Genomic DNA, 26,158 nt, shown 5'->3' with positions numbered 1-26,158 from the left:
TATAATAATAGCTACCAAAGTATAGAGATCATACGTATCAGGTAAGGCCTATAGTGGTTCAAACTCTAGAAGTTAAGGTTTTCAAGAAAATTTGGTAATAACTTCAATAAGCAAATCAAGGCATATAATAGAGATTATCCTAAAGTATTGTGAACTGTATGGATTATGGCCAAGGAGATTATCCTAAAGTTGTTGTGGTATTGAGTAATACCATGAATCATGAGAGGTTGTGTGATTCTTGCATTTCCTGAAATTCTTGTAATTCATGTTGAGCCCATAATTTTTGTGATTCTTGATGTACCTTTAGGACTAGTAATTTCAGTAATTCCAGTAGTTTTTGTGATTTAATGAGAACCCATGATGATTTGAGAGAAAAATAAAGAAATGAGAAGAAAACTAGATGGTAATCATACAAAGAAGTGAAGAAAAATAAAGATTCTGATTATGAGTCTGGTGAGACTCCGGCAAAAAATAGTCGGTATGGCACTACAGATAAAGCATCAGTCAAAAGAAAAGGGAGAAAACAAATATTCAGGCGACATTGAGAGAAATCAGGTGGGAGGTAGAAAACAACAGTCATACAAGGAGAGAGAAGAAATTGTCAAGTGTACTGATCACCCTTGGACCATGCCAGCCTAAGTTTTTCTATATATAAAAAAAGGAACAACAAACCAGAATTGGACATCACCATTTGTTAAGATATTTGTAAAGCAACCCATGTCATACTTCCCAATAGTACGAGGGTAGCAGCTATCATTCCAAGCATAAACAACAAATGTAACTTATGTAATGGTGGTCATGAAACACTCATTCACCTGTTTCTGCAATGTGATTATGCTCAACAAGTTTGGATGCTTTTTATCTTTGACATGCAATATGTTACTAATGGTACAAATGTTTTCCATAACTGGCTAAGCGAATGTTTTGAAAACCCGGATAAAGGAGGTTATGATATTAACTGGCAGGTTTTATATATTATTATCATCTGACATATATGGAAATCCAGGTGTAATGTTACCTTTCAAACGAAGAGTCAAAACAATGTTGTCACTATAAACAAGCTATAACATGATTTAAAATTTGTATTACAATCCCAAAAATGATGATATTCTTAAAGTTACCACACATCATGTGGAGGAGTCAACAGGAACCATGAACCTTAAAATCAATAACTATGATAATTTCCATAGTTAAAGTTGGAATTTGTGTAACTTTGTTTAATCATTGAGGGAGCATCAGAGAAGTTACGAGGATTGCATGTAGACTGTTAATAGAGATACGCTAAAAAAACGCTGGAATGGCATTCCAATTGGAAATAAGATGGAGTGGACATAACATCTCTTTCGGAAGTGACTCTCAACCAACTCACATGCTGCAAGTAGGAAAATATGCAGAAATTAAGAAGCAAAGATACAAGATTAGTGCAGACTTTGGCAACAACACTAAGTTTGATATGAATTTCATAGAAAAAGACATTTTGATTATAAGATATTAAGTAAATTGGGCAGCAAAGTTAACTATATTTTATAACAAATTTGTTATTCAGCATAATTGATTAGACAGTCGCCTTTGGACTATCCTAACTTTATTAAACATTCAAACATGGAATGACGATGTAATGATTTATCATAATTCTCCTTCTGGAAATTACGGTTCATCACTATCAATACAATGAGGGTTCCCTCTTTCAGAAAGTAAGAAAGGAAAAGAAAAAAAAAAAAGTCCACCCAAATTCAATTATCCCATCATCCTTTTAGATTAACATGAGTAACTTAGAAGATAATGTGGACACTTAATCAAAACTAACCAAAAATAATAATTAACACTAGTAGATTAGTACCCATACGGGTATACCTGCCTATAATTTTTCTTTTTATCTTTTCTCCTTCACATATGATTGAAAAGGTATATCACGATTTCATCGGACTCGATGTTAATGCATCATTGTGGTTCCATCAGAATGAGGAGTCACAGAGCATGTCACATTTGTTTTGACAATTATGCTTGATGAGTGTCCAAGCTCCTAATGGCTTATTCTCGGTGAAAATTGCTTGTAGAGTAATTGCTTCTGATTTTGATGCACAAGATAATGGTAAATGTATAGCAAATTTTCTTTGGAAACAATTTTGGAAAATTAACCTCCCAAAATTGTTCACTTTTTGCGGAAATATGTCAGTAATTGTTTACCTGTTAGAGAAAAGATTGCAAGGCTTGTAAACAACATAAATGCCACTTGTCCACTTTGCACTGTAATGATATAAGTATGGATCATTTGTTTCTACGGAAAATGGGTCATTTGTCCAAATATTTTTAAAACGTGGTTCTAATGGACGAGTAAAAATTATTATGGGTGAAATGGACAAAAAAAATAGCAAGGATAAAACTGGATTCATCCTGGCTTAAACTTAAAAAATAGCGAGGATGAAACTGGATGCATCCTGATATAAATTAAAAATAAGAAAAAGTATTTGAAAATGGGTAGGATGAAACTGTTTACATCCTGGCTATTTTAACATTTTTGTCCATTTAAACAATATCAAAACCTAGATGTCTTTTTCACCCAGGAATTGTTTATTTTGGTCTTTTTAACCAATTTTGTGTTGTTTCTACGGTGTCATATTTCTAAAAAAGAATGGAATTTTGTTCGGACTAATATTATAGGCGGCATAAATGGTTTATCTATGTATAATTAGATATGGATGTGGTTTACTACCGGGAGTCATGCAGGATGTATCCAATAATTTATTGTAACTACGGGTTACACATTATGGCATATCTGGAAGACAAGATGTTTTCTAGTGTTTCGATAATACAAAATTACATCTTGAAACCCTGGTGAAACAGATAAGGCAATCAATTTCAGAATGGAACGTTAACTTCAACCCCGTTCTTCAAAGGTGATGCGTTCCAGAAGGTCCCAGGTTCGAGTCTTCGATGGCGTAACATTGCAGGAATTAACATGGAAGGTGTTGTTAGCTTGTCCCCCTTGTGCCACAATCTCGCCCCCCAGTCCGCCGTTTCGGCTCCCCTTGGCAAGGTTACCCATGAGACCCGCTGGTAGGCTAGCACAGCAACCTGTTCAATTAATGTAGTAGTATGTCGTTGGAGCCTAGCTTGTTAGGCTTCCAACTAGTTTCATGTAATCATCGTTCTCCCATTAATAGAAAAAATAATAATAATAATAATAATAATAATCCTAAAATAACAATTCCTTGGGTTTCACCTGCAAACACTTTTAGCAAAATTAACATTGGTGGATCTTTTTGTAGAAATACTCATACCATGGATCTGGACTAATATGTACGGATGATGCGTCCTGGGAGTAGTGGAGGACGAAGAAAAAGTTGAAGCGATAGCAGCTCTGGAGGCTGGAGATCAACCCATTTACCGATGACATTTAGAAGGAAATTGTTTACATGTAATAGATGCAATAAGTGGTAGTTTAGGGTCAATTAAGTGAACAACAGACGCAGCTATTAGGGACCCTTTCGAATTACTTAAAGACTTTAATGACTGGGCCTGTACTCATGTACCCAGTAGAGAAACCAACGATCCTGCAGCAGACACTTCAGCTGAGGCAACAGAGAAATCTCCACCTGCATCAAAAAGTTTCTGGTCTTCACATGTGCACTAGGCTCACCAATCAGTTGGAATAACTGAACCACTTCACCTAATTGATTATCTAAGCCAGTCCTCCAAAGCCTAATAAATATTACTCCCAAACAGTACATTATGGGACTGTTTACTAATCTGTTTGGCAGCTCAGTTAGGTCAACACGGTATTGGGGTATGTATCTCAACAATCAACTGCAACATGCATTACCGGCATAAAAACCTAAAGTCGTATCCGCAACTGCAACAATTTATGGAGCAAAGAATTTCAACTACTTTACTACTGGGTCATAGACTTCCACCCAATTTCCAGTGGTCACATCATCCTCTAAGATTAGCTTGAGTAATTTACAAGATAAGATGTACACTTAATCAAATCAATCAAAACTCACAAAAAAAAATTTATGGTAATACTAATAGATTAGTTCCTTTAACTACCTTTCATTTCTCATTTTATCTCCTTTTCTTCGCATATGATTGAAAAGGAAATAGACTTTGAATCGTTTTGCCATCAAGCAGAGGAACCAAGAAATTAATGAAAACAAGAACAGAAGACTGTCATAAAAGTCTCCCCTCCCTTGTAATGGGCCCTGTTTGATAATTGCAGTGCTACAAATGTCCCAACTCCAGTCCGATGCAGTCTAATACTGGATCACTTCATTTATTTATTTTTCCTTATTTACTTCACTGTGCCAACTGCATTGTCTTGCATGCTCTGAAGAATCAACATACACAGCACAACAGAAGCACATAGTTTTACGGATCCGGAATAAGTTGATACTCCATGAGAGCACAAGGGGGATAGAACTACTTCGCTGCATCTCAATTAAGAACCAGCCACTGGATTCTCCGGACAAAAGAAAACCAGAAAAGGTTAAGACAAAAATATACAAGGAAAGATGACCAACCATTATATACGCCCCTTCCAGGGACTCAAAAAGTTTTATGTTACCCTACATGAAAGGCATCAGAAACTGACCCATAAACACAGCAAAAACAAAACATCTATCTGAACAAGTTCAACAGGTTTTCATCTTTACATCTCTACATCTCCCTCTCTGTCAACATATATAGAACTATATATGCATCTCTTTCTCCCTCAAGATCTACGTTAAATAAATAGACAGATAACAACTAAGTCCACAAAAACTCCTCTGCTATCCGATTGCCGCAGATCTGCTTCCTCATGGGTCTCGGAGAACACCTTTATCACGGAACTTTTTATTTTTTTTAGCTTTTTCGGATTTTTATACTTTTTTTTCCTTTTCCCAGCTTATGATGACGGGTGGAGAAACATCATTGGTGGCGGTTGCGAAAGGTCCTAAAGACACACTATGAGACCAGCTTGATCACATTATATTGTCTACATGGCATAGCAGGTAGAGCGGGAAACGAAGTAGTTGAAGTCATGGTGTTGGACTCTGAGCTGCTTCAACCAGGAATCTGCAGCACTCTGGAGAGTGTCAATCCTTTCATAGTCTCCTGCATCTGGCTGAACCCAAACATCACCGTTCATCTTGTAAGTAGCCAGGCCAAAAGGAGGGAGAGGAATCCCAATTTTGGAATTTCTTCCTTTTACACAATCAGAAGACATATCATTCTCCTCATCCTCCGGCAGAGGATCTGTTGTAAACCAGAAAACTCAAATTCAGAAATAAGAATGATGTACGGATTAACTACAACATTAATTGGATAATGGGCTTATTGCTGAATGCTCTATTGCGACAGAGGTCTGGGAAGACGAGAATATGGTGATCCAGAGTGATGGATGCTATTCCTACCTAGCAGCACCCCATATTGAAGGCAAGACTCAATCATTCCTTGCCATGTATGTCCAGCATATGTTCGACGCAAATATTGGTAAGCAGAGCAACTCAATCACAACAATCAGAACCTTGTATATTAGAGCCTGTCATACTCTAAATAATATGACCTCTGACTTCTAAAGCGGCAATGAGTATAACAATGTATACCCATAATCTATAGGACCATACAACCGCACAAATGTTTTCAATTTTTAATAGCTAAACATAGTAACAATTTGTTGTACAGACCTGGTCCTTCATTAGACTTATGTCATATCAGACCGAGACATAAACACATAGACCTCGATTTTGTTTTTACTCCAACTCATGTTTCTTAAGAAATTGCATGTCGGTACTAAGCCAGCTCCAGCACAACTATGTCAACCACTGGAGCGCAAACACAGGATAACACTTAACTAGTTTGCTAATCAAGTTGTTACTAAACGATGAACTGCGCAGGATCTAATCTGCCATTAGGACAGGATAAGAGAAACAAAACTACATTAAGTTGTGTTACATATGTCAACCAAAATCACATATTAGCATAAAGCAATGTAAAACATCTAGTCTACGACCGCGTGGACGGTATCTGATTCAATTGTCAGATCAGCTTTGATTACTGAGAATTACTGAAATAGAATGGTTATCTTAAATGCCAAATATACCTTTCAGAACATAAAGTAATAAAATTCAAAGTCATATGGATTCTTTAAATGACAATGAAGTGAATGAACCCCTAATATTCTTTTTTACCGGGTTTTTGATCAAACTGTTAAAATACCTCTACGTGGCTGAACGATAACTCATATTTATCTTTAAAATGGTAGCAGAATAAATCTGCTTTTAGCATGCACAAATGCGAATCTTTTCTGCGTTATCAGACATACATAGTCTAACACGTATACCTTGATACAACATTAACAAAAGTGTCTCGCTTGTCAGAATACGCATATTCTTAATACCCAGAATAAATTATTCGGACTTCCTAACATGTATTCTACACAGATACTAAACCCCATGAAGTAATATTTTCAATAAGCTTTATCTAACACTATATTATTAATTTTCACATAGATTCTACTCAACATACCTTGGAAAGAAGAGGAAAGTGTATGAAAAGTGAGGAAGCACGCAGATAAATCTTTCACGGTTCTCCCAGTTGGAATGTGATATATCGGGTACCTAATAGAAAATGATGAACCGCATAAAACCACTTATAATAAGAATATTCCTGCTCACTCAAATTGTGTAAAGATGACAAATGGTGATATTGGATGAGCTTCTAAAAGCTGAGCGGTAGAGTAACATGGCAGTGTCATAGATTTTTTGACTACATGTAAAGAATTATAAGTAGAACAAGTGAACAAAAAAAAATACCATGCAACAGCCATCCAACTAGCCGGAGAGAGATCGACGCTTCTGAGTGTTTTTAAACCAGGATATGTCCTAGACATTTCCGTTACCTGTACAACCAACACAGCGATGAATTACAACTGTGGGTCAACGATAAAATCTGATACCAAGGAAAATGTTAGCTACATCTGCAAATCCCGAAAGAAGGAAATGACATTGGTACCTTTTCCATCAGTGGAACCCTCCAATAAGGAGCTGACATTTCAAAGTATTGATGGTAAAGGAAACCCAATCTGTCCCTCATAGGCCATGAACTCTCTTGATGGTCGAAATTTGAATCATCGGAGACGGCATCCCAAAACTTGCTAGAATTGTTACTACTGAAAGACAGAGATAATTTCTCACCGTCACTGTCATCACTCCACGAGTCAGTCTCAAATTCTGCATGATCACTACTTTCCTCCCTTGGACTCCTAGTAGTACTGAGAGACACCCAGCGCATAATAATTAATATCATGATCAATAATAGTTCACATTTACAGTATAATTCAACTAAAAATAGAACAAAATAGAAAAGAGTCAAATCCAAAACCTTGATGACGGTGACGAAGCCAAGGATTTGCTAGTGTAGATCTGGATAGCCGAAAGGTAAGGAACATAGTATTGAACGACACTTTCGCCATTGTTCAAAACAACTGGTGCTCCAGTACCATAGGCACTCCATTCATCGAAACAATCCCATAGATCTCCTAAGGTGAAGTATTCAACCATTTCTTTGCTTTGTGGGTTCCATAGACTATTAAGATCTCCAATGCAAGACTGCACAAAAAAAAACATACATTTGTCTTAAAAAATCAACACATCAATAGCTAATTCTAAAATCAGAAACAATTTGTGTTCTAGAAAAAGAACACACTAATTAATTATAACATTATCCCAATTTGATATTTTCAGAAATTTTTCCAAAATCATACAAGATAAAGGATTATCAAAAAAAAATCTAGAAATAAAATAAAAAAATTGATCACTGGATAAGAACTAAACAAGAGAAAATAAGATCAAAATATTCCATGAATATTCCAAGAACAAAAAACAAAAAGAACTTGGTAAAAAAAGCTGAAATATTTTACAGTCAAGCATGAACATTTAATTTGACCCAGAAAAGATCAATAAAAAAAATCTAAAAATTGATGAATCAAGATAACAAATTAAACATGCAAAAACTTCAATTACATAGATTGATCACTGAAAAACAACCTCAAATGCCAGTTATAATTTGAAAGAAAAAATGATGATGATCAAAATAGAGATAGGAGGAGATGATCACCTTAGGAAGATGCTGTGAAGGAACTCTAGGAGTAACACAATCAAGAAAACACTCAAGATTTGTATGTTTGTTCAATGGCTTCTTCATCGATGGTGATCTTCCCATACAAGACATAATTTAGCTTTTCTCTTGATTGATTAAAAAAGAAAGAAAAAAAAAATCTGAAAATCCCAGAAGAAAAAAATAAATAAAAATCTTCTTATCTTTTCTTCTTTCTTTCTAGTGTAAATGTAGGCTTGAATTTAGGGTTTCCTTTTCAAACAATATCCCATATGATTACAATATTTGTAAATTTTGAGATTCTGTAAGAGAAGAGAATATATAGGAAAGTAGGCAATAAGCGTTATTTATGGCTTATGATCTTTAGTTCCCAACACTCCCCCCTTTCTTCTATTTATGGTATAATAATCCTATTTCTCTCTCACAACATTAATCTCCCTCTGTTTCCCTCTTACCAGCACCAACAAAAGTTCTCAATTTTTCTTCAAGAAAATCCCAAATCATAAAAAAATAATTTATTAATCTAATCTAATCCAACCCAATTCCATACGTAGTACATTCATCATACCCATCAGCTCAAATTTCTTCTTGTTCTTCTTCTTAATTTAAATTTTTTTTCTGTTTCAGAAGAGTAGTAAATTTTACAAAAAGAGCTGTTATCTTGTTTTGAAGTGAAACGCTCTAGAAGTGGAAACTCGAAACTGCGATGTAAATTTAAGTCTTTCTTCTTGAATTGAAAGAAAGGGGTTTCTTTCTTTCTTACTTATATTCAGAAAAAACAGAGGAGGAAGAAGAGAATTTTCTAGAGAGAGAAAAAATGGCTGCTTTCAAAACAGTAATGGTGGGTGTCGAGCTCTGAAACCGTTCGCTTCGCCGCGTGTTCTGCGAAAAAAAAAATGTTTCGTTTTTTTCGTTTTCTCGTTGTTTTTTTCGTTTGTTGTAAGAATGACCATCGGATTTCAGAGTTATCTACTAGCTTAGCCCCGATTTAATAATTGAATCGTTCGTACCTCATCTTGTGGCCTATTTTCAGTTTTGCTTTAGTAATACTTTGTCTTGAATCCATAGCACGTGTTGGAGAAAGTTTATAGCTACTCAATATACTACTCTCCACGTCTTTGCACCCCCACATTTCTTGTCTTACGGACTTTTTAGAGGTGTTGTTCAAGTCTGACTTGACCTTCAAATTAAAGACCACACATAATTACTTGATGGGTGATAATATCAGTGATCTGAGTTTGAAATTCGCGAGCACCAATTTTTCCTGACCTATTGATCATGGAAAAAAAACATCACTAAATGTCATTCGAAGTTATTATTATGAGAATTACTGGTGTGTAATTTATTAAAAAGTTAACTAGTAGTTCATTATATCTTAGATGTTCGATTAAATTTGAAGCAAACTGTAATGTATGTACACATCCCCAAAGAGCATGTATCCTTTTTATGTTCTAGATTATTATTCTCTAATCTCAACCTGGATGATTTCTTATTATTCGTACCATATAGGTTAGTGTATTGAGTTGATCTCGATGAAAGCATAAGGTGCGATTTAAGTTATGGTAGCTTAAGTTAGATGAACTAGAATTCGGATATCAACAGTATTAATTGTTTATTTTCCAGTGAGGTTTCCCGTTCAAGGGAAGCAAATGAAAAAAAAATTATTTTCCAAACACAGTTTTTTTTTTTCCTGATAGACAAGGAACATTTTCGTTAATGGAAATTCGAAATCATAATGAGTTTAAGATCGAAAATAAGATAATACAAAGTAACAACAACATATTGTAACGGTACAATACTGAAAAATCTGATAAGAAAAAGAGAAGGATTACCGAAGTAAAACAAATACAAGTATGAATAAGATCCTATTAGATTAGAGGAAGAATGGTTTTTCTCGGAGGTAAATCTCAACCATTTGGTTTGTTTTTCTTCTTTAGAAAGATATGCTCCTAAAATAGGAGTGATTTGCTCAAATCTCTTGTAACTAGTGATGAAGCTTCCGTCGTCAAAGAAATCACCGATGAAGATAAAGATTTCATCATTAGAGAGCATCACTATCGATCTTAGAACCCAACCCAATAACCAAGAACCGTCATTAAAGTGAAGATAAACCTCAAAAGAGTAGATAAAAACCATCATAATGGCGTAGATAAGTAGAAAACGTAATACAAGCTAAGCTAAAACTACTAACTAATCTAAAAAAACAAGAAATAATGAAGAAAACTGCTCAAACCCATCTTGATGGTTTCGTTGAAGAAGGAGTGAGAGAGAGCCAAAAGCGAGCTCAATCAACCGTACATGGGATTGTATTTTTGTTTTTATTTTGAATTAAAGATACATTGAAAGACTAACTAACGACGTTATAAGCATTTATTAAACAGCGGTTGAGCCTTTAATATAGGAGATGAAATTTCACTCCTAAAACTAGACTCATCTACTAATAGATTCTGGCTGATGCAAAATCGACTAGTAGAGGGATCTGATTGGGATCAATATTATAATGATATTGTTCAGCTTGTTTAGTTAATATGTCAGCTACAGTTTTGCAAGTTCTAAAGTAAAAAATAAAAAAATCGCATATTTGGATAAAAATATGTCGCTCGTTCAGCTGCCTCCAAAATAGCCTTGTTCTGCCAAGATAAAAAGGAGTTTTTTTTATTTAAATAATATGTCAAACTTCTACGGTCTTTTTTAATGTTGAAATTACTCAATTGCTTTTCTTTGACACATTTAGCAGCATGTAGATATGCTAGGGATTTTGCTTTCCATTGTCCATAAGATTATATTTCAAGATAGTAAGTTTTATATCTTTGATAACCAATTACAAAAAAAATTAGCCAAAATAAAAATTATCATCTTCTTCTTTTATATTGATGAAAGTTAGGTTTCAATGATTAGCTGAGATGTGATCAACGGATTTGGTTTGCAAGCTAAAAAATCTTGAGACTCTAAAAGTCGTAAAACTTTGTGGTGGTACGTCCCACATGCAAACTATTATTTTGCATCCACATAAAGCACACCCAGATGTTTTGGACCCTCCAAATATTTAACTCGTGGATGTGATATATTAAAAATAAAGATTGAAGCGCTTATCTTATCATTATCCAAAACCTACTTCCGAGATATATCTAAAATATAGTTATAGCAGCATACTCCGGAATGCCCTGAAATATCCTTGTATGTTTGAGACTAGTCAACCAACATTGACTTTCAGAGTTATAGCTTTCTTTTCTATGCAATTGGACAATACCAAATTTTCTCTCCTCCTTACTCTCCGATCTAGGGGTGATTTGAAGAAAATTTAACTCTGGCGAGTTTTCGAAACGCTCATATTTAGTCGATCTTTATAAGTTCGAGTAGAACCGAGCAGTAACAATAGTTTTAGATTGTTTTTAGAGTAATTTTTGTAGGTTTGGGTTTATGTTATTTTTATTCTGCACTTGTCGGTCGGCAAGATTTATATGCTTATATGGTGCTTTTAGTTTCACCGTCACAGGGACTTTTTGCTACCTTTAATGGGTATTCTTGGTTAAGGATTTTGGGTTTTAAGTTCTTCTGCGATGATTTTCAGTCACTAAATTCGTCGTCACTCAGTTTAAGAAGTTTGGAAAAAATTACTCATTAAGAGCATCTTTTACTCGTAAAAACATTCAAACTGGTTCGATTATACTTGAAAGAAACCCATTACTTCTCTGATTCAACCAGTTTTATCATACCGTTCTTTGCGGTATGTTTTCTCTTTTTCTTATCGGTAATGTTCGATTACATAGGTTTCTTTACAGATTATTGAACTTATAACTAAACTCATTCTAACCTTGATTCCCTATAAATCTCAAGACAGTAGGATTCATATCTTCTGTAACGAATTGCATAAGGAAAAACAAAAATAAATTTATTTATTTTTAATATAGATAAAAGTTGGATTACATGATCAGGGAGCATTTCATGAATTTATTCTAAAGGCGTTCTCTTATCTTTAGACTCCAAAAAATCGTAAAACTTTATGATGGTAGTGGTACTCCCCGTACGCAAACTATTAATTCGCATATATTTAAGTGCATCCAGATCCTTTGAATCTTCAAAATAGTTAACACGTCGGACGAATGTCATAATCCAATAAATAGAACTTAGAAGAAATCACCATAGATAGTTATTCTTATCATTTCCCCAAAAATAGTTCGGAAATATATTTATTATCTTTAACATGAAAGGAGACTAATAAAAAAAACTTAAATTACATTGTTTTCCTATATTGGGGATTGTAACAGCAAGATAAAATCATTAAACCTAATTAAACTAGACACACAACCATAAGCTTCTTTAGGTAGTAAGTTCTCTATATTTTTGAGCTCTCTTGGTGCATAACTACATTTTCAGGTGTTAAGGTTCGCTAAGAAACTAATACAACCTAAAATATCATGATTTGTTTTCCATTTTATTGTTGATTCCATCTCGTTTGTAGTTGTTACTACATTCAGGTTATCACCTTCCAAATGCAAATAAATTAATTTTACAATATGTTTAAAATACATTAGTAAGGGTGTAATGTGAGATGCCCCACAATATACCACAAAAAGAGATATATGTCTATCTCCATTTGGAAAGGCAATTGGTCTCCAAAAGGTGATTCTATTCAGCTAATATATAAACTGTTGATCAACTGATTGACTGTGAATCTAAATCTTGGAAAGTGGAATCCTCAAATTATGAAATTGTTAGTCGGGTTACTGAAACTAGGATTCTTATATATTTTGTAGACAAACTCAAATGGAAACTAAATAGAGATGGCTTGTTCAGCATAAAATCAGCTTATAGAGTAATTAGGCAATTACCTTGCTACCATCCTTCTGGGAATAAATATACTATTAATTGGAAATTTTCCTAGAAGTGTACGCTTCTCCTAGAATTCAACATTTCTTATGGAAATGTTGGCATAGATGTCTACCAATAACGTACAGGATTGTTACATTTACTAATCATCAAAATAATCATGATGTTTTGTGTGGTAGTTGTAGTGAATCAGTGCAACACATCATAATGGAATGTAATGTAACTAAAAATATTTGGTAACTAACTTTTTTTGATTCTAATGTACCAAACACTGGTTTAAATTTCATGATTGGATAACTGTTTTTTTTTTAATAAGCAACAACATTCCTGACTTATTAGAAACTCTCGGTATTATGGATTGGCACTTATATGTACTAGATTCTTAAAAATATTGATTACATTCAGGTCTCATATAATGTTATCGCAGGAAACATCATAAACCACTTAAATGATTGGAAGCGGAGTTTGCATCCTGCACTTGTAGGAAATCAACCTCATAATCCAAACCACACAAACTTTACTTGGAAACCACCACTACCAAGAATGGAAAAGATAAATTTTGATGCTTCATTCGTGGAAGGTGTTGTCATTGTCGGAATTGGTCTAATCTCTAAAATGATGCAAGTGTTTGCACCGGAGATAAAGGATATCCACCACAACAAGCCGAAACCAAGGCATTCTTAGCATTTGTGCAATGGAAAATAGAAAAAGGTCAGCGCGGGCTGATCTTTGAAGGAGATCGCCAAAATGTCATAAGTGCAATAAATAAAAAAGCCTCAACAGTGAAGTAAACAAACTACAATTTAATAAATGATGCTTTAGTTATTATTTTCTTGGTAATGTGCCTATTCTCATAAAGATACAAATAATGTTGTCGGTTTCTTTTCAAAGTTTGCTAAAAGTCTAAATATCAGCTAAGAATGGGTATAATTATCCATTCTTTCTGACTTTTTTTCTTCTTTGAAGTATTGTCTGGCTTAAACAAGAGCACACAAATACTTAAAAAAAACACATTATGAAGTAATTTGAAGAACCCCTTGTCCAAATAAATTTGGTATAGCTAAATAACCCTTGACAAGTTAAAACTAAACTAGCGGCGCGTTCTGTTCAAGATGTTGAAGACCAAGGAATTCAATTACGGGATAATCTTTTTCCTAGAATTGAATTCCATATAATGGATTCCTTAATCAAAATAATAACATTTGGTTCAGGTAATTGAATTACATAGTAATCCAAATTATCAAATCACTTTAATGCCCCATCCATCCACTTCTTCTTCTCTGGATTTGAGAAGAATAACTCTTCTCCACAGAACCAAACCTAAACGTCTATTATTGTTCTTCACCAACCCTATTTATTCAATCTCATCTTCTTAGTCACAATTACAATCAAATGATTTAGATCAAAATCTACTTATTAATAAGGTAAAATCAATTCTATCTAATTCAATTTTTAATAAACTACCACCACCATCACCACTGGCAGGAACAAGCACCATCGCCGCCAGCAGCAACCAGCACCATCGCCACCACAGGATCTCAGCACCGTCGTCAATATCCGATCAATAGATTTATTATAAGGGATAATTTTGACATTTCATGTTAATTACCCTCAATTCCGTTGGAAAGCAATTCCTTTCCACTCTCGGACCGATGGAATTGAAAACTGACTTTTGAGGGGAATTCGGTTCTGTCGGAATCCAATTCTGGATTTTGCTACCATGTTCGGTTCATGGAATTGGACAGATTCTCTCGGAATTGAATTTATGGACTTTGAATTCCCTGAACCGAATGCGCTGTAGTATTAATAGATTAGTGTGTTAAGATTAAACTTTAGATTTTGATTTTATATTTTAAAGTGTTACTTATAGAGAGAGGGTAAAGAATGATTTTAGGAGATTTGAGTGATATGAGAAACTCTAGTGAGGGATTTGATGTTAGGAAATCCTCATCTCACCAAGAACAAAAAGGTACTTAAAAAGATATATTAATGTTTGATTCTTCAAATTTCAGACAAGAGTCGGCATTGCCAAGTTGATGAAGACAATGCCGACTCCAAGAAGTCTGTATTGCATTCATCAACTTAACAATGCCGACTTTTGGTATTCCCCCCAATATCCAGGTATATTCGGCATTGCGAGTATAGACCATGACAATGCCGACAAAAGACCAATTTCAATACAGAGATAAAATCTCCCAATATTGGTATCGATCAATATCGTCGGCATTGTGTTCATAACCAAACAATGCCAACTGCAAAAGTCGGTATTACATTCATACTTCGAGCAATACCGACTTTTACAGTGGGTATTGCACTCAACAATCGAGCAATGACGACTGTTTATTTGTTGCTGCAATTTGATCGTCCTTTTTGTCTTCTTCTTGTTGATTTGCAACTGCATGTAATCTATCTTGCAAAACTTATTTAGGTATCTTTTGAGTCATAATTTAGTTTTTTTTTTTTATGATTAATTAACGATGAAATAGAGAAGCTATAGAAGAAGAGAAGAAAAAGAAAAGAGTAATTGTCAGTTGGGAAAAAAAGGGTTTTTAGTGTTTTTTTCTTTTTCTTTTATATATATATATAGAATAAAATGCACTATAATCATTTCATAACTAACAAAAATACCCCTAAGGTTTAATTATTGGTCCCATATAACCATTAGCATCCTCCAATTGGTGAAGGCATCCCAAAATAATCCTTTAATTTCCTAAATAAATTTTTCCTACAAAAAAGAAACCACCATATGTTTGAGAATGTTGGATTAACTTCAACATAGAAGTCACTAACAAGCTGGTTAGGACAAGATTAGGAAATTGATGTAATCCTAAGGGAATTAGAAGTCATCTAGTTCTAAGAAAAGGAAAGACATGTAATAAGGTAATAGGACTAGGAAAAGGAATTCATAGTTCTATATATATATGATCACCAAAGTTGTGGTTGATCATATAAGCAAGATTAGAGCTTGTGTTTAGTTTTGAGAGATTTTCTAAACATCAATAAAGAGAGTTGTCTTTATATAAGCTAAGTTTCATCTTGCAGTTGCCATTAATTGGTATCAGAGCTTGTCTACACCGAGCCATGGGAGACGAGAGCACCATCATACGTACAAGATTTTTCACAAGCACAATTGAAGCTTAAGGGGGAGAATGTTGGATTAACTTCAACATAGAAGTCACTAACAAGCTGGTTAGGACAAGATTAGGAAATTGATGTAATCCTAAGGGAATTAGAAGTCATCTAGTTCTAAGAAATGAAAGACATGTAATAAGGTAATAGGACTAGGAAAAGGAATTCATAGTTCTATATATATATATGATCACCAAAGTTGTGGTTGATCATATGAGCAAGATTAGAGCTTGTGTTTAGTTTTGAGAGATTTTCTAAACATCAATAAAGAGAATTGTCTTTATATAAGCTAAGTTTCATGTTGCAGTTGCCATTAGAGACAAGTGGACCAATGTTGACATTTAGGGTATGAGCAAACCTGAACTTGCATCTCTATACAATTGGTCAATCCCGGACTGCCGGAAATGTTTATCTGGTCGAATCGAAAACAACCCGTGACGTCTATGGAATTGAAAATGGCAAGACATAATCGAAGTTTTAGTCAGCTGGACCACGGTATGTAAAAAGAAAATCCATAGAATCTGGATTTGGTAAAGTATATCCGGTGATGCCAACAGTTTTATTTGAAAAGGACGAAAATGTCACACCTTTGGTCCTTCACCACCCCACAACCTTGCAACGCCATCAATTCGTACCAGTAATTTCAAGCTTCTCATTAATATTAATTAGTTGTTAAATCAGCTAATCTTATTCAACTGTAGTAGTTATTGAGATATTTTGACATTTCTATTACTTAGTCAATGAATTAAAAATTATGTCGATATATCATTAAAAATTCATTAACCAACATTGAACCAAACAACAAACAATTAGATTCTTTATTTTAAACACGTTTTCCTATGTTTAGGCCTAAAGATTAAGATTATATATCCTTAATTCAATTATGAGTAGCAAATCTAGCTAATGGGAATTTTTACTGTTAGTCAGGGTTATTCTGTCGACATGGTAAAATATAGCAACAATATTGATTATTAATACCCCAAAAATTAGGAGAAATTAAAATAGAAAGTGTGGATCAAAAATGGATAATTACTCTCAACCCATTGAAATCCAAACGGATCAGATTGGAAAATGAGATTTTGAATCTTTGATTAAGAACGTGTATATATTTTGATTAAGAACGTGTATAGTATTAGAATTTTCAATGTATACGTGATCCGGCTATGCGAAGACACCTTTCATACACGTGATGGACCTAGGAGAAAAGCATTCTTAGTTTTGTGAAATTATTATCATTAGAAAAACACCTTAGTTAATTGGTTCTTAATACTCAGTACTGGACGGGACTATTTATTTATTGGGGAAATTAGGCTCAGGTCCAACCCATGGATAACCCATAATATGAGGCCCTTAATTAAAAAAAGTTTAAATCTAGGCCCCGAGTTTTTAAAAGACCTTGATACCCTTATGCATATTGTCAAGCCCATAATTAAATAAAATTTAAATCTAGGCCCAAAATTATTAAATCTAGGCCCGAAATTATTAAAATACAGTGCGAAGGTGTAAACAGAAGTTACACATGCATATGGCATGTGTAACCAGAAGTTACACATCCTTATGATATGTGTAATGCAAAGTTACACTTGTATATATATGCAAATAAATAGACATAAAAAAAAAAGTTATTACTTTAATATTCATTTACAATAATTTCTTAGCATGTGTAACTAGAAGTTACACACGCATCTGTTTAGTGTAATTGAGAGTTACATATGTGTCTATCTAGTGTAACTGAGAGTTACACATGCATCTGACTTGTGTATTCAGCGTCAACTCCAGTTCCAGCGAGACCATTACCACGTTTAAGCAATTAGCTTTTATGAAGTTATCTAAAACCTGAAATATAACAAGCAATCAGTATTTATACGATTAAAATGAACAGTACATAAAACAATGTATATTTCAGTTTCACAAGCATCTGACTAGTGTAGCTAGCGGTTACACATGCATCTGAATTGTGTAACTGAGAGTTACACATGCATATAACATGTGTAACTAGGAGATACACATTCATCTGGCTAGTGTAGCTAGCAGTTACACATGCATATGACTAGTGTAACTAGGAGTTACACATACATATTGATATGTGTACCCAAAATCAGTATGTGTAAGTAAAAGTTACACATCTAATTAACATGTGTAAGTAAAAGTTACACATCTAATTAACATGTGTAACTTGCAGATACACATGCATCTGAATTATGTAACTAGGAGTTACACATGCATCTGACTTAGATATGTCAACATAAAATCAGCAAATCCATCTGTAAATGAATAACACTAGCAAACCCCAAAATGAAAAAGGGCCTCAAATCTTATCATAATTTGTCACCCGCAGTCCAAAATGCAATCATTTACATTATTAGTTACTGAGAACAAAATGTTTCTCTTCATAATAATCCACAATAGGAAATACTAAAAGAATATCACGCAACTCTAGATGGTTAAAAATGAGTTTAGGATCTAATGGTTGCTAATACTATTGTCAAGAATCCATGTGCAATGCGTATCTGTAACTGTAAGGTGCACATCCCAAATATAAAAAAAAATGTGAACCAAGCAACCACAGCTAGAGTCCAATCTTAATAACATGACCTTTTTGTTAACAGTAAAGGAAAAAAACAAGTGCTATCAAGATGGTTATAGCCCACCTACAAAATCCAGTACTTTGAATTTGAATGTTCGAGTGATGACCCTTTTTTCTTATAAGACATATACAAAAATAGCTAATTATTTTCCTAATGCTAGCACAACATTTTAAGCTTGCTACCAGTAAAAAGATTCTTTGATACTAACAGCCACAGGTAGTAATTTAATTTTAGGATGCATGTTCAGTGGACATAAGGTAAAACCGACACCACAAGCCTAAACGTCTTTCATTTTAAATTATTTTCCTAATAATCCACACGCATCTAATACTCAAGGGAACTTAGTCATGTGGCTCGGTATCACTCGTGGTTAAAACCACGGTTGCCATTCTCGAACCCTCTATTATTTTAATAAACTCCCCAAGCGATAAATACGTTTCCCAAAAACATAAATAGTCTCTGCCTGGGAATATCCGTGCAACCACAATTTCCTGAACCAAAGCAGCAGCAGCAGTTATCCTTTAATTTACTCCCAACCTCGAGAGAAATCATGGACAATCAAACTCTGCTTTCATCAGCCGAAGAAGTTAGAAATTGGGATGAATTGCCTCCTAATATTCTGTCTCATATATTTCTGAAATTAGGGGCTATTGATATCTTATTTAATGGGCAGTCAGTCTGTTCAGCATGGCCAGAAGTTTCCAAAGAGCCTTCGTTGTTTCGTTCTATAGAAATTTCTTTAGATATGCAAAATAGGTGGAGACATGCGGGTTTATTTAAAGATCGCCTGTACCAGTTGGAAAAACTGGCAAAAGAATCAGCAGATAGGAGCTGTGGCCAGTTGGTTAAGTTTTCTATGGAGCGTTTTAAAATGCAATAGGAAAATAGAGTACTAGATCAGTGAAGTAACCTATTGATCTATTAATCCCAATGAAAAGCAAAATGAGAAAGAAAAAAACTAGCAAAGCGAATAAAGTGATTCTTACAATTTTTGGGCATTCGTAACCAATACCAGCAGCCTCTATCTTCAGTCGTCGTTTCTTGTCTCGCTTCATGATTCCCTCCACCAATTTTCTATGTTCTTCCAATGTTCTTTCCTGTACACAAATTATGATAAAGCGTTAAGAGTGACATGAAAATACAGTGTGAAGTCTGCTTTGGTGGTGTTAAGCTTCGTTGGATACTAGTACTTGCTGTCAACAATGTGTAGTTCAAAATTACAATACCTTGTTATGGTGGTTGCGTTCAATTTGAGTCCAGTTCAACGGCTTGTATTATGGATTACACCATACCATCTATAAAAGAATACCACAAGATTAGCAGGCTTTCCAGTAACTCAAGAACATTATTGGTTCAAACCAAAGAAGGGCCTTGCTAATATAAGAATCGACAGATCATGATAATGCTGAAAGTCATACTAAGACTCTTGCTTGGGAATAACACTTATGGGGTAACCAGATATGGCATGGGCGATGGTCATAAAGACAGGCAAACAAAGTTGTGTGTGACAATACAATAACACATTTCAACATTGCAAGACAACAACAACAACAACAACCGAATTCCAAGCTTCTTCTCTCATTTTCACCAATAAGATAGTTTCACATGCATTGGTAGTATTAAGATGTCTAACGACACAGGACCCAGGTCATGGGTTGAGCTCTCAATGTTGTAAACACTTCATATAAGTATAACCAGTTGTCCTTATTTCTCAATCTCAATACAGAGGAAAAAATTCCAAGTAAATGACAAACAAAAGTAGTTCTCATATGTTAGCATATTAAAGGTCTAATCCAAGTGTCTTACAAACAGCCAACATTCGAAACTGGGTATGCTGAAAACGAAGATGGACAGATTCCTATAATATCCGTTATGCGCGCAAATAATAGTATCAAGAACGAATATCTCAAAACAAAATAAGGATCCAGACCTCATAGGTCATGACTCTTAATGCACAAGGTAAAAGCTTCATACCCAGCACAACATCTTGTTTTACAGCCAATACCAAATAAATCGGAAGAATTGCTTACAGTTTAGGATGAAGTTTCTCTGTTGGAATAATATGAACTTGCAACAAGTGCTCAAAGAGCAGATAATTATGCATACAGTCTGCAACAATCTTCGCCACCTACATTTGGCAACAATTACATTCAGTTCCAACAATACAAACTTGAACAAGTTATAAATGGAAGCGAAACACATCAAGTACAAGCACAAACCTCAGGAAATCAATCTTCTCTTCTTTGCATCCACCAACTGTAACAATTCTTCAAGGCTTCTACTCAACACCAAATCCAAGATCAAAACCTTAGTGTCATTCCATCCATCTTTTATTTGTTTTTCAATGTATCTCCAAATTCCATTACAACTCTAGTAACATCAGTAACGACACCATCTTCTTTTCTTGATTTCAAAATCAATAAAGACCAAATTGAACCCTAACTTGCATGTACACATCAACTCCAAACAGATTCAAATTGAATTACGACCTATCCAAGCTTCACCCGTAGATGAATAATCAAAACCATTCTCATCAACATCAACAGATAGATTGAAACTAGATATAAATACATACAACGAATTTAACGAAGAACAGATCCGAGAATTTGTTCAAATTTTTTCAAAAAGTTTACATTAAAACAACCAAAGTAAGCGGATAATTGTAAATCTAAGCTCTGATTTCGATTCATATAAGTAAATTGAGAAGCATCTAAAGATTTAGGTTTCTAAAACCCTAATATACTTTTCTGAAGAAAATTTTTTTGACTTAAATCAACTAAAAATTCTCAATTGAAGCATCATCACAAAGAGAAGGATACTTACCTGTATACTTAGCTTGTTGATGAATTCGTGTTGAAGCTGCAGATCAGTTATTGAAATCTGTTTCTTGGATTTATGTTTTCAACTGCAATTGATGATCCTCCTTCTTTTGGTGGTGGATTTATGATCTCTATCGTCTTCATCGATTACAACACTTGTTCAAACTCTTGGATCTTTCCAATTTCAGAGAACAAACCAAGAACAAAGAGGTTACAACAACAACGGCGTTTTTATCGAAATTAATCGATTCAAACCTAAATTTAATCAAACTGGAAATCACGAAATTAATCGATTACATCAATCGATTGTCTCTGCTCAAAATCAATTTAGAACCCTAAAATGTGTTTCTGAAAGAACTGGAGAGAGAGAAAAAAAATCAGAAATGAAGAGCTTGAGAGAGAGCGAACGAAGAAGAGAGAGAAATGGAATAAAGAAATGAAAATATCTTATGATATTTCTCTTGTATATATACTAAAGGGTAATATTGTCATTATCAAAATCTGTAATAATTAATTATGGGTCAGATCTGAAGAAAAATTGATATTTTGGGCCTAACAATATCATTTTCCTAAAGTATGGAGTTGACAGTGAATGATCCATTTAATGGGGCTTCTATATATTGAACCCATATAGTAGGGGGTTCTAGTATTTTTCACTTATTTATTTTTCTAGATCCAGACAAAATAGAATCTTTTCATATCGTGGTACTACGGGTGAAAAGAATCTAGTAATGTACTATGGAAAATACATATACAGAAATAACGTGACTCTCTTCTCTCTGGCTTCTTCTCAAAATCTAAAAAAACTCTCACCACTATTAATGTTTATTGTTCAGGTATATTCTATCTTATATTAGATCTGGACAGGTTTCTTTCATTTTCTTATTTTCTTAGATAATTAGTAGTTTGTGTTAGATTTGTTTAAATTTTTGTTTCAGTCTCCATTGTTTTTAGGAAAATTTTATGGTGTTATTGTGGGTGTTTTGCACTTTTTGTTTATATCTATGCGCTCTCAATGGAGATTTTGGGTGGAAGTTCAAGTGTGGTGTTCAAGATTCAAGACTTTTGGTATTTACTCTTTAATTTTTATGAGAATATCTTTTTTTCAAGAAGAAAAACCATATTAAAATGGTTGGATTATAATCCCGAAACCATTATTTTAATCTTCAGATTGCTTGGTACTCTTGTTGGTAGTTCGTTACTTCTCTACACGAATTACTCTTAGTTAGTACCTTTTAATTGTATTTCGATCTTTGATCTTGATGTTCTTGAAGTTCATGTAATCTCTATTTTTACCATGAATGAAATTTTACGCGATTTATCAACAACAACAAAAATGCAGATAGTGTTTATTCAAAAAGACACAAAATCTCCGCAATCAAAAACGAAAAAAGAAAACCTATATATAACACAAAATGTTGATGAAGGAAATACAAATATATACTAAGAAAGTCTAGCAAAAATACATTTCATGATGATATTGTTTGTTAACTCTCGGTCTACGAATATGAGAGTTGACTTGTTCCATTTGACCGATCACCGACTAAATTCTTGAATATTGGAGTTTTTTTCCTTTTCTGTTTTGATACAATCGGCTGTTGAATATGGAAATTGGTAAAAGAAGTTTGCTAGTATGCAACTTACCTTTAGTTGGACGAAATGGTTATAGGATATGTTGTACTTAATACCTTAATTAACCACATCCAGTTTTTGATCCGTGGATTACAACCCACCAAGACATAAGTTATTTAAATTTATTGCTTCATTAAACCTTGTTAGGAAAATCCAAATGGCCGAAACACTGCCAAATAAAAGAAGCACAACATCAACATTTGAAATGTCGATTGAGAGTACTCCATATATCGTCTCGTTAAAACCTTGCTGCAAAACTAACATGAGACGAAACCTAGAATGGACAACAGTGGAAAGATAATGTATATTTTTGATGTTTTTATGGGTGTTAACTGAACCATATAAGTTATACTGATAAGAAGCATCACAGCAGTTTCATTAGGCCGTTTTTAAGACAAATTTTGTGCTGAAAAAGTTCGTAAATGGTAAACCAAAGAAACAAATGAGTTATGTACCTTAAGGATGGATTATAATGTTTCATGATACCTTTAACTGATATGGATTTTTGTCTTTTGCCAAATTTGCAAAGAGAAATACATATAGACATACTGCGGTTATTATTCAAAAAGTAATGAACAACATATTTCCGAAAGGAAAAAACTGAAATATTCGGTCAGTTGGATGCATACACAAAAATTGAATATCATTAAGGAATACAAATTCAAATATGATCTCAGACAATATTACTAGTTTGAATGCAATACGAATTTTACAACCGTATCCAATGTATCCATGCATACAAGGATAACAAAGTTTCATTGAGACAACCTTAGGGTTTAATTATAAATCCCTCAAAATCGTTCATACAACAATCATGTTTCTCACGATACACATTATGACTAACACCAACCAATGATTTTCAGGCTTTGAAATTTCAAGTTGTTGAGTATGGATCCAAATAATGCATTGTTCAAGAGATTTTGATCCGACACATATAAGGCCAATATATGTAAGATATCATAAAAAAAGAGAAAACTTCAGGGACCGACCAAGATATTTAATGTAATGTAAAAATTATATTGACTTGTTGGGAAACCGGTTACCGCGATCAATTTCCAATAATATGTTGGATCCATCTGAAAAAGCACCCTCGCATGTGAAGAATTTCATATGTATATCCTAGGTTTTTGGACTCGTTTTTCTTCTAATAATGAGGTTTTTCATTTTTAACGTGTGGATGATAATTGACTTACGGAATTAAATCTTGTCACTGGAATGACCCTTATATTGAGACTTGATTTTAGGTTTTCACTAAAAATCTATGAATATATTCTTCGTCGTTTTGTTTGTACATTTTCAGTTTAAAAACAAACATGAATCTCACATGTCCAACTGCCTGGACTTTAATTCCTCGGATATTAAGAAGGAATGACGCTTTCAGAGGCGAAAATCCATCGAGAGATATTGTATGTGGTCCATAGATATCCGACTGGGAAACTGCATCCAAGTTTCATAGCGAATCTACGCTTTTTGCACTTAACTGTTAGAGCATTGCTCGGTCAAACTCACAAGTGTTTCTATTTCAAGTTTGTTGTCAAATTTAGTTGTAAAAATTATATCTTGATTTCTAGTCACATTTAGTCAAGTCTCGGATTAGGATATAAGTGTATAGTTGAGATTCAGATATCACTACGTTCAACCGTTTGAAGGCGAAGATCAATAGGATCTCTGGAGAACTTCTTCAACAAAGGTAAGTGAAGACTGAACCACCTATTTCCCAAGTTTTCACCTTTCTATCTATGAGACATTTTCGCATGACTAACTTAGACAGTACATGCACAATAGAAATTTCGAGTCAAGTTTATCTTGAATATTGTTCTTGAAATATGCTAAGCTTAAGAGCATTTGTTCATACTTGATGAATTTTATTAAGAACAATTTATTGTTTATGACCTAATTATGATTCAAGATTAAATCATTTGAAAATAGTCTGGAACGGTGATATGTGTCATTGATGTTATTCGGGAATGTTTCATATTGATTATTAGAGAGATATAAAACTATTGTAAATCTGGATACAGGATAATATGCATACAAGTTCACATACTAGGAGAACTGTTATAAGTTCAGAGCCGCTGTACATGTACCCAATACACGTACCTGCGAAGTTATAGTTCGGCAAAGATTTTTTGGTACGCATACCCGGTATCCATACCATAAAAAGTCTGAAACTCGTGAACCATGAAAGGTACGCGTACCTATTATGCAAACCGAAAAAGATCTGTTGGTTTCAAAACCGAAAAGGTACACATACCCAGTACCCATACCATAAAATATCTGTATGTTCCTGAACTTGTTTTTGTCTTAAGGGTAAACATACCCGATACACGTACTATGACAAGAATATTCACGAATAGGTATAATACACGTACTTACCTTGTCGAATATTTTCAAATGCATCAGAATTATTTCTATGAGATAATCGACATTTGAATAACTCTCTAAGAACACATATAGATATGATTGATCACATTTGTGACTCAAGAAAAGTTTTTTAAGCATTATATGAAAATGGTTAAGTTTATTTCAATTGGCTAGTTTCGGCTAACTTTTATGAACCAAGCATTATACACGGTTTGTTTATGGTTCATCATAACCAGAGTGTATACAGTCAAGTTTTTTATCTAACGATGATTATTGGTTGCTTGATTGCAAAGCTACCTTAGCTTAAATCCAAAGCAACCTTGATCTTGAAAGTCTATAAAAGAAGAACCTCAAACAACTGGGCTCTTGGAATCTCTAACACTATTATTGCGTGTCCTAGTTGTAAACTAGAGTCGTACGCTCCTTAAAACCCCATGGTTTAACAACTAAATAGACTTCACCTAGGGATTCGTGAATACATGTCCAACTATCGTTATCTTGATAGTTCGTGTATCCTGATCTTGTTTTGATGGTCGAGCTTTGCTCCAACAAACAATATAGATAGTAATCACAAAGTTTTTTCGTCTAGAACTTTGTGATTCCACAAGTTTATACTTGTGAGGTGAATAATAATCTAGGATGCTCTTCGGGAGTCATAAGCTCATATTTTGAGGATTGGTAAAATTTGTATATTGCAAT

At 34.0% G+C, this 26,158-nt stretch overlaps 1 protein-coding gene across 1 annotated transcript; it reads right to left on the bottom strand.

The window, feature by feature from the left end:
• Positions 1–4,499: 4,499 nt before the first annotated feature.
• LOC113303518 lies at positions 4,500–9,031 on the bottom strand. Its single transcript, XM_026552555.1, has 6 exons — positions 8,098–9,031; positions 7,363–7,589; positions 6,994–7,252; positions 6,795–6,880; positions 6,508–6,599; positions 4,500–5,235 (listed from the first exon to the last, which is right to left on the bottom strand). Exons 1-6 carry the CDS (start codon positions 8,209–8,211, stop codon positions 4,976–4,978), a joined length of 1,038 nt encoding a protein of 345 aa, XP_026408340.1. The 5' UTR covers positions 8,212–9,031; the 3' UTR covers positions 4,500–4,975.
• Between the last annotated feature and the right edge of the window lie 17,127 nt (positions 9,032–26,158).

This window comes from Papaver somniferum, chromosome 8 (assembly GCF_003573695.1).
Source record: "Papaver somniferum cultivar HN1 chromosome 8, ASM357369v1, whole genome shotgun sequence".
Classification (NCBI taxonomy): Eukaryota; Viridiplantae; Streptophyta; class Magnoliopsida; order Ranunculales; family Papaveraceae; genus Papaver; species Papaver somniferum.
This window is presented reverse-complemented; position numbering and strand designations above follow the sequence as displayed.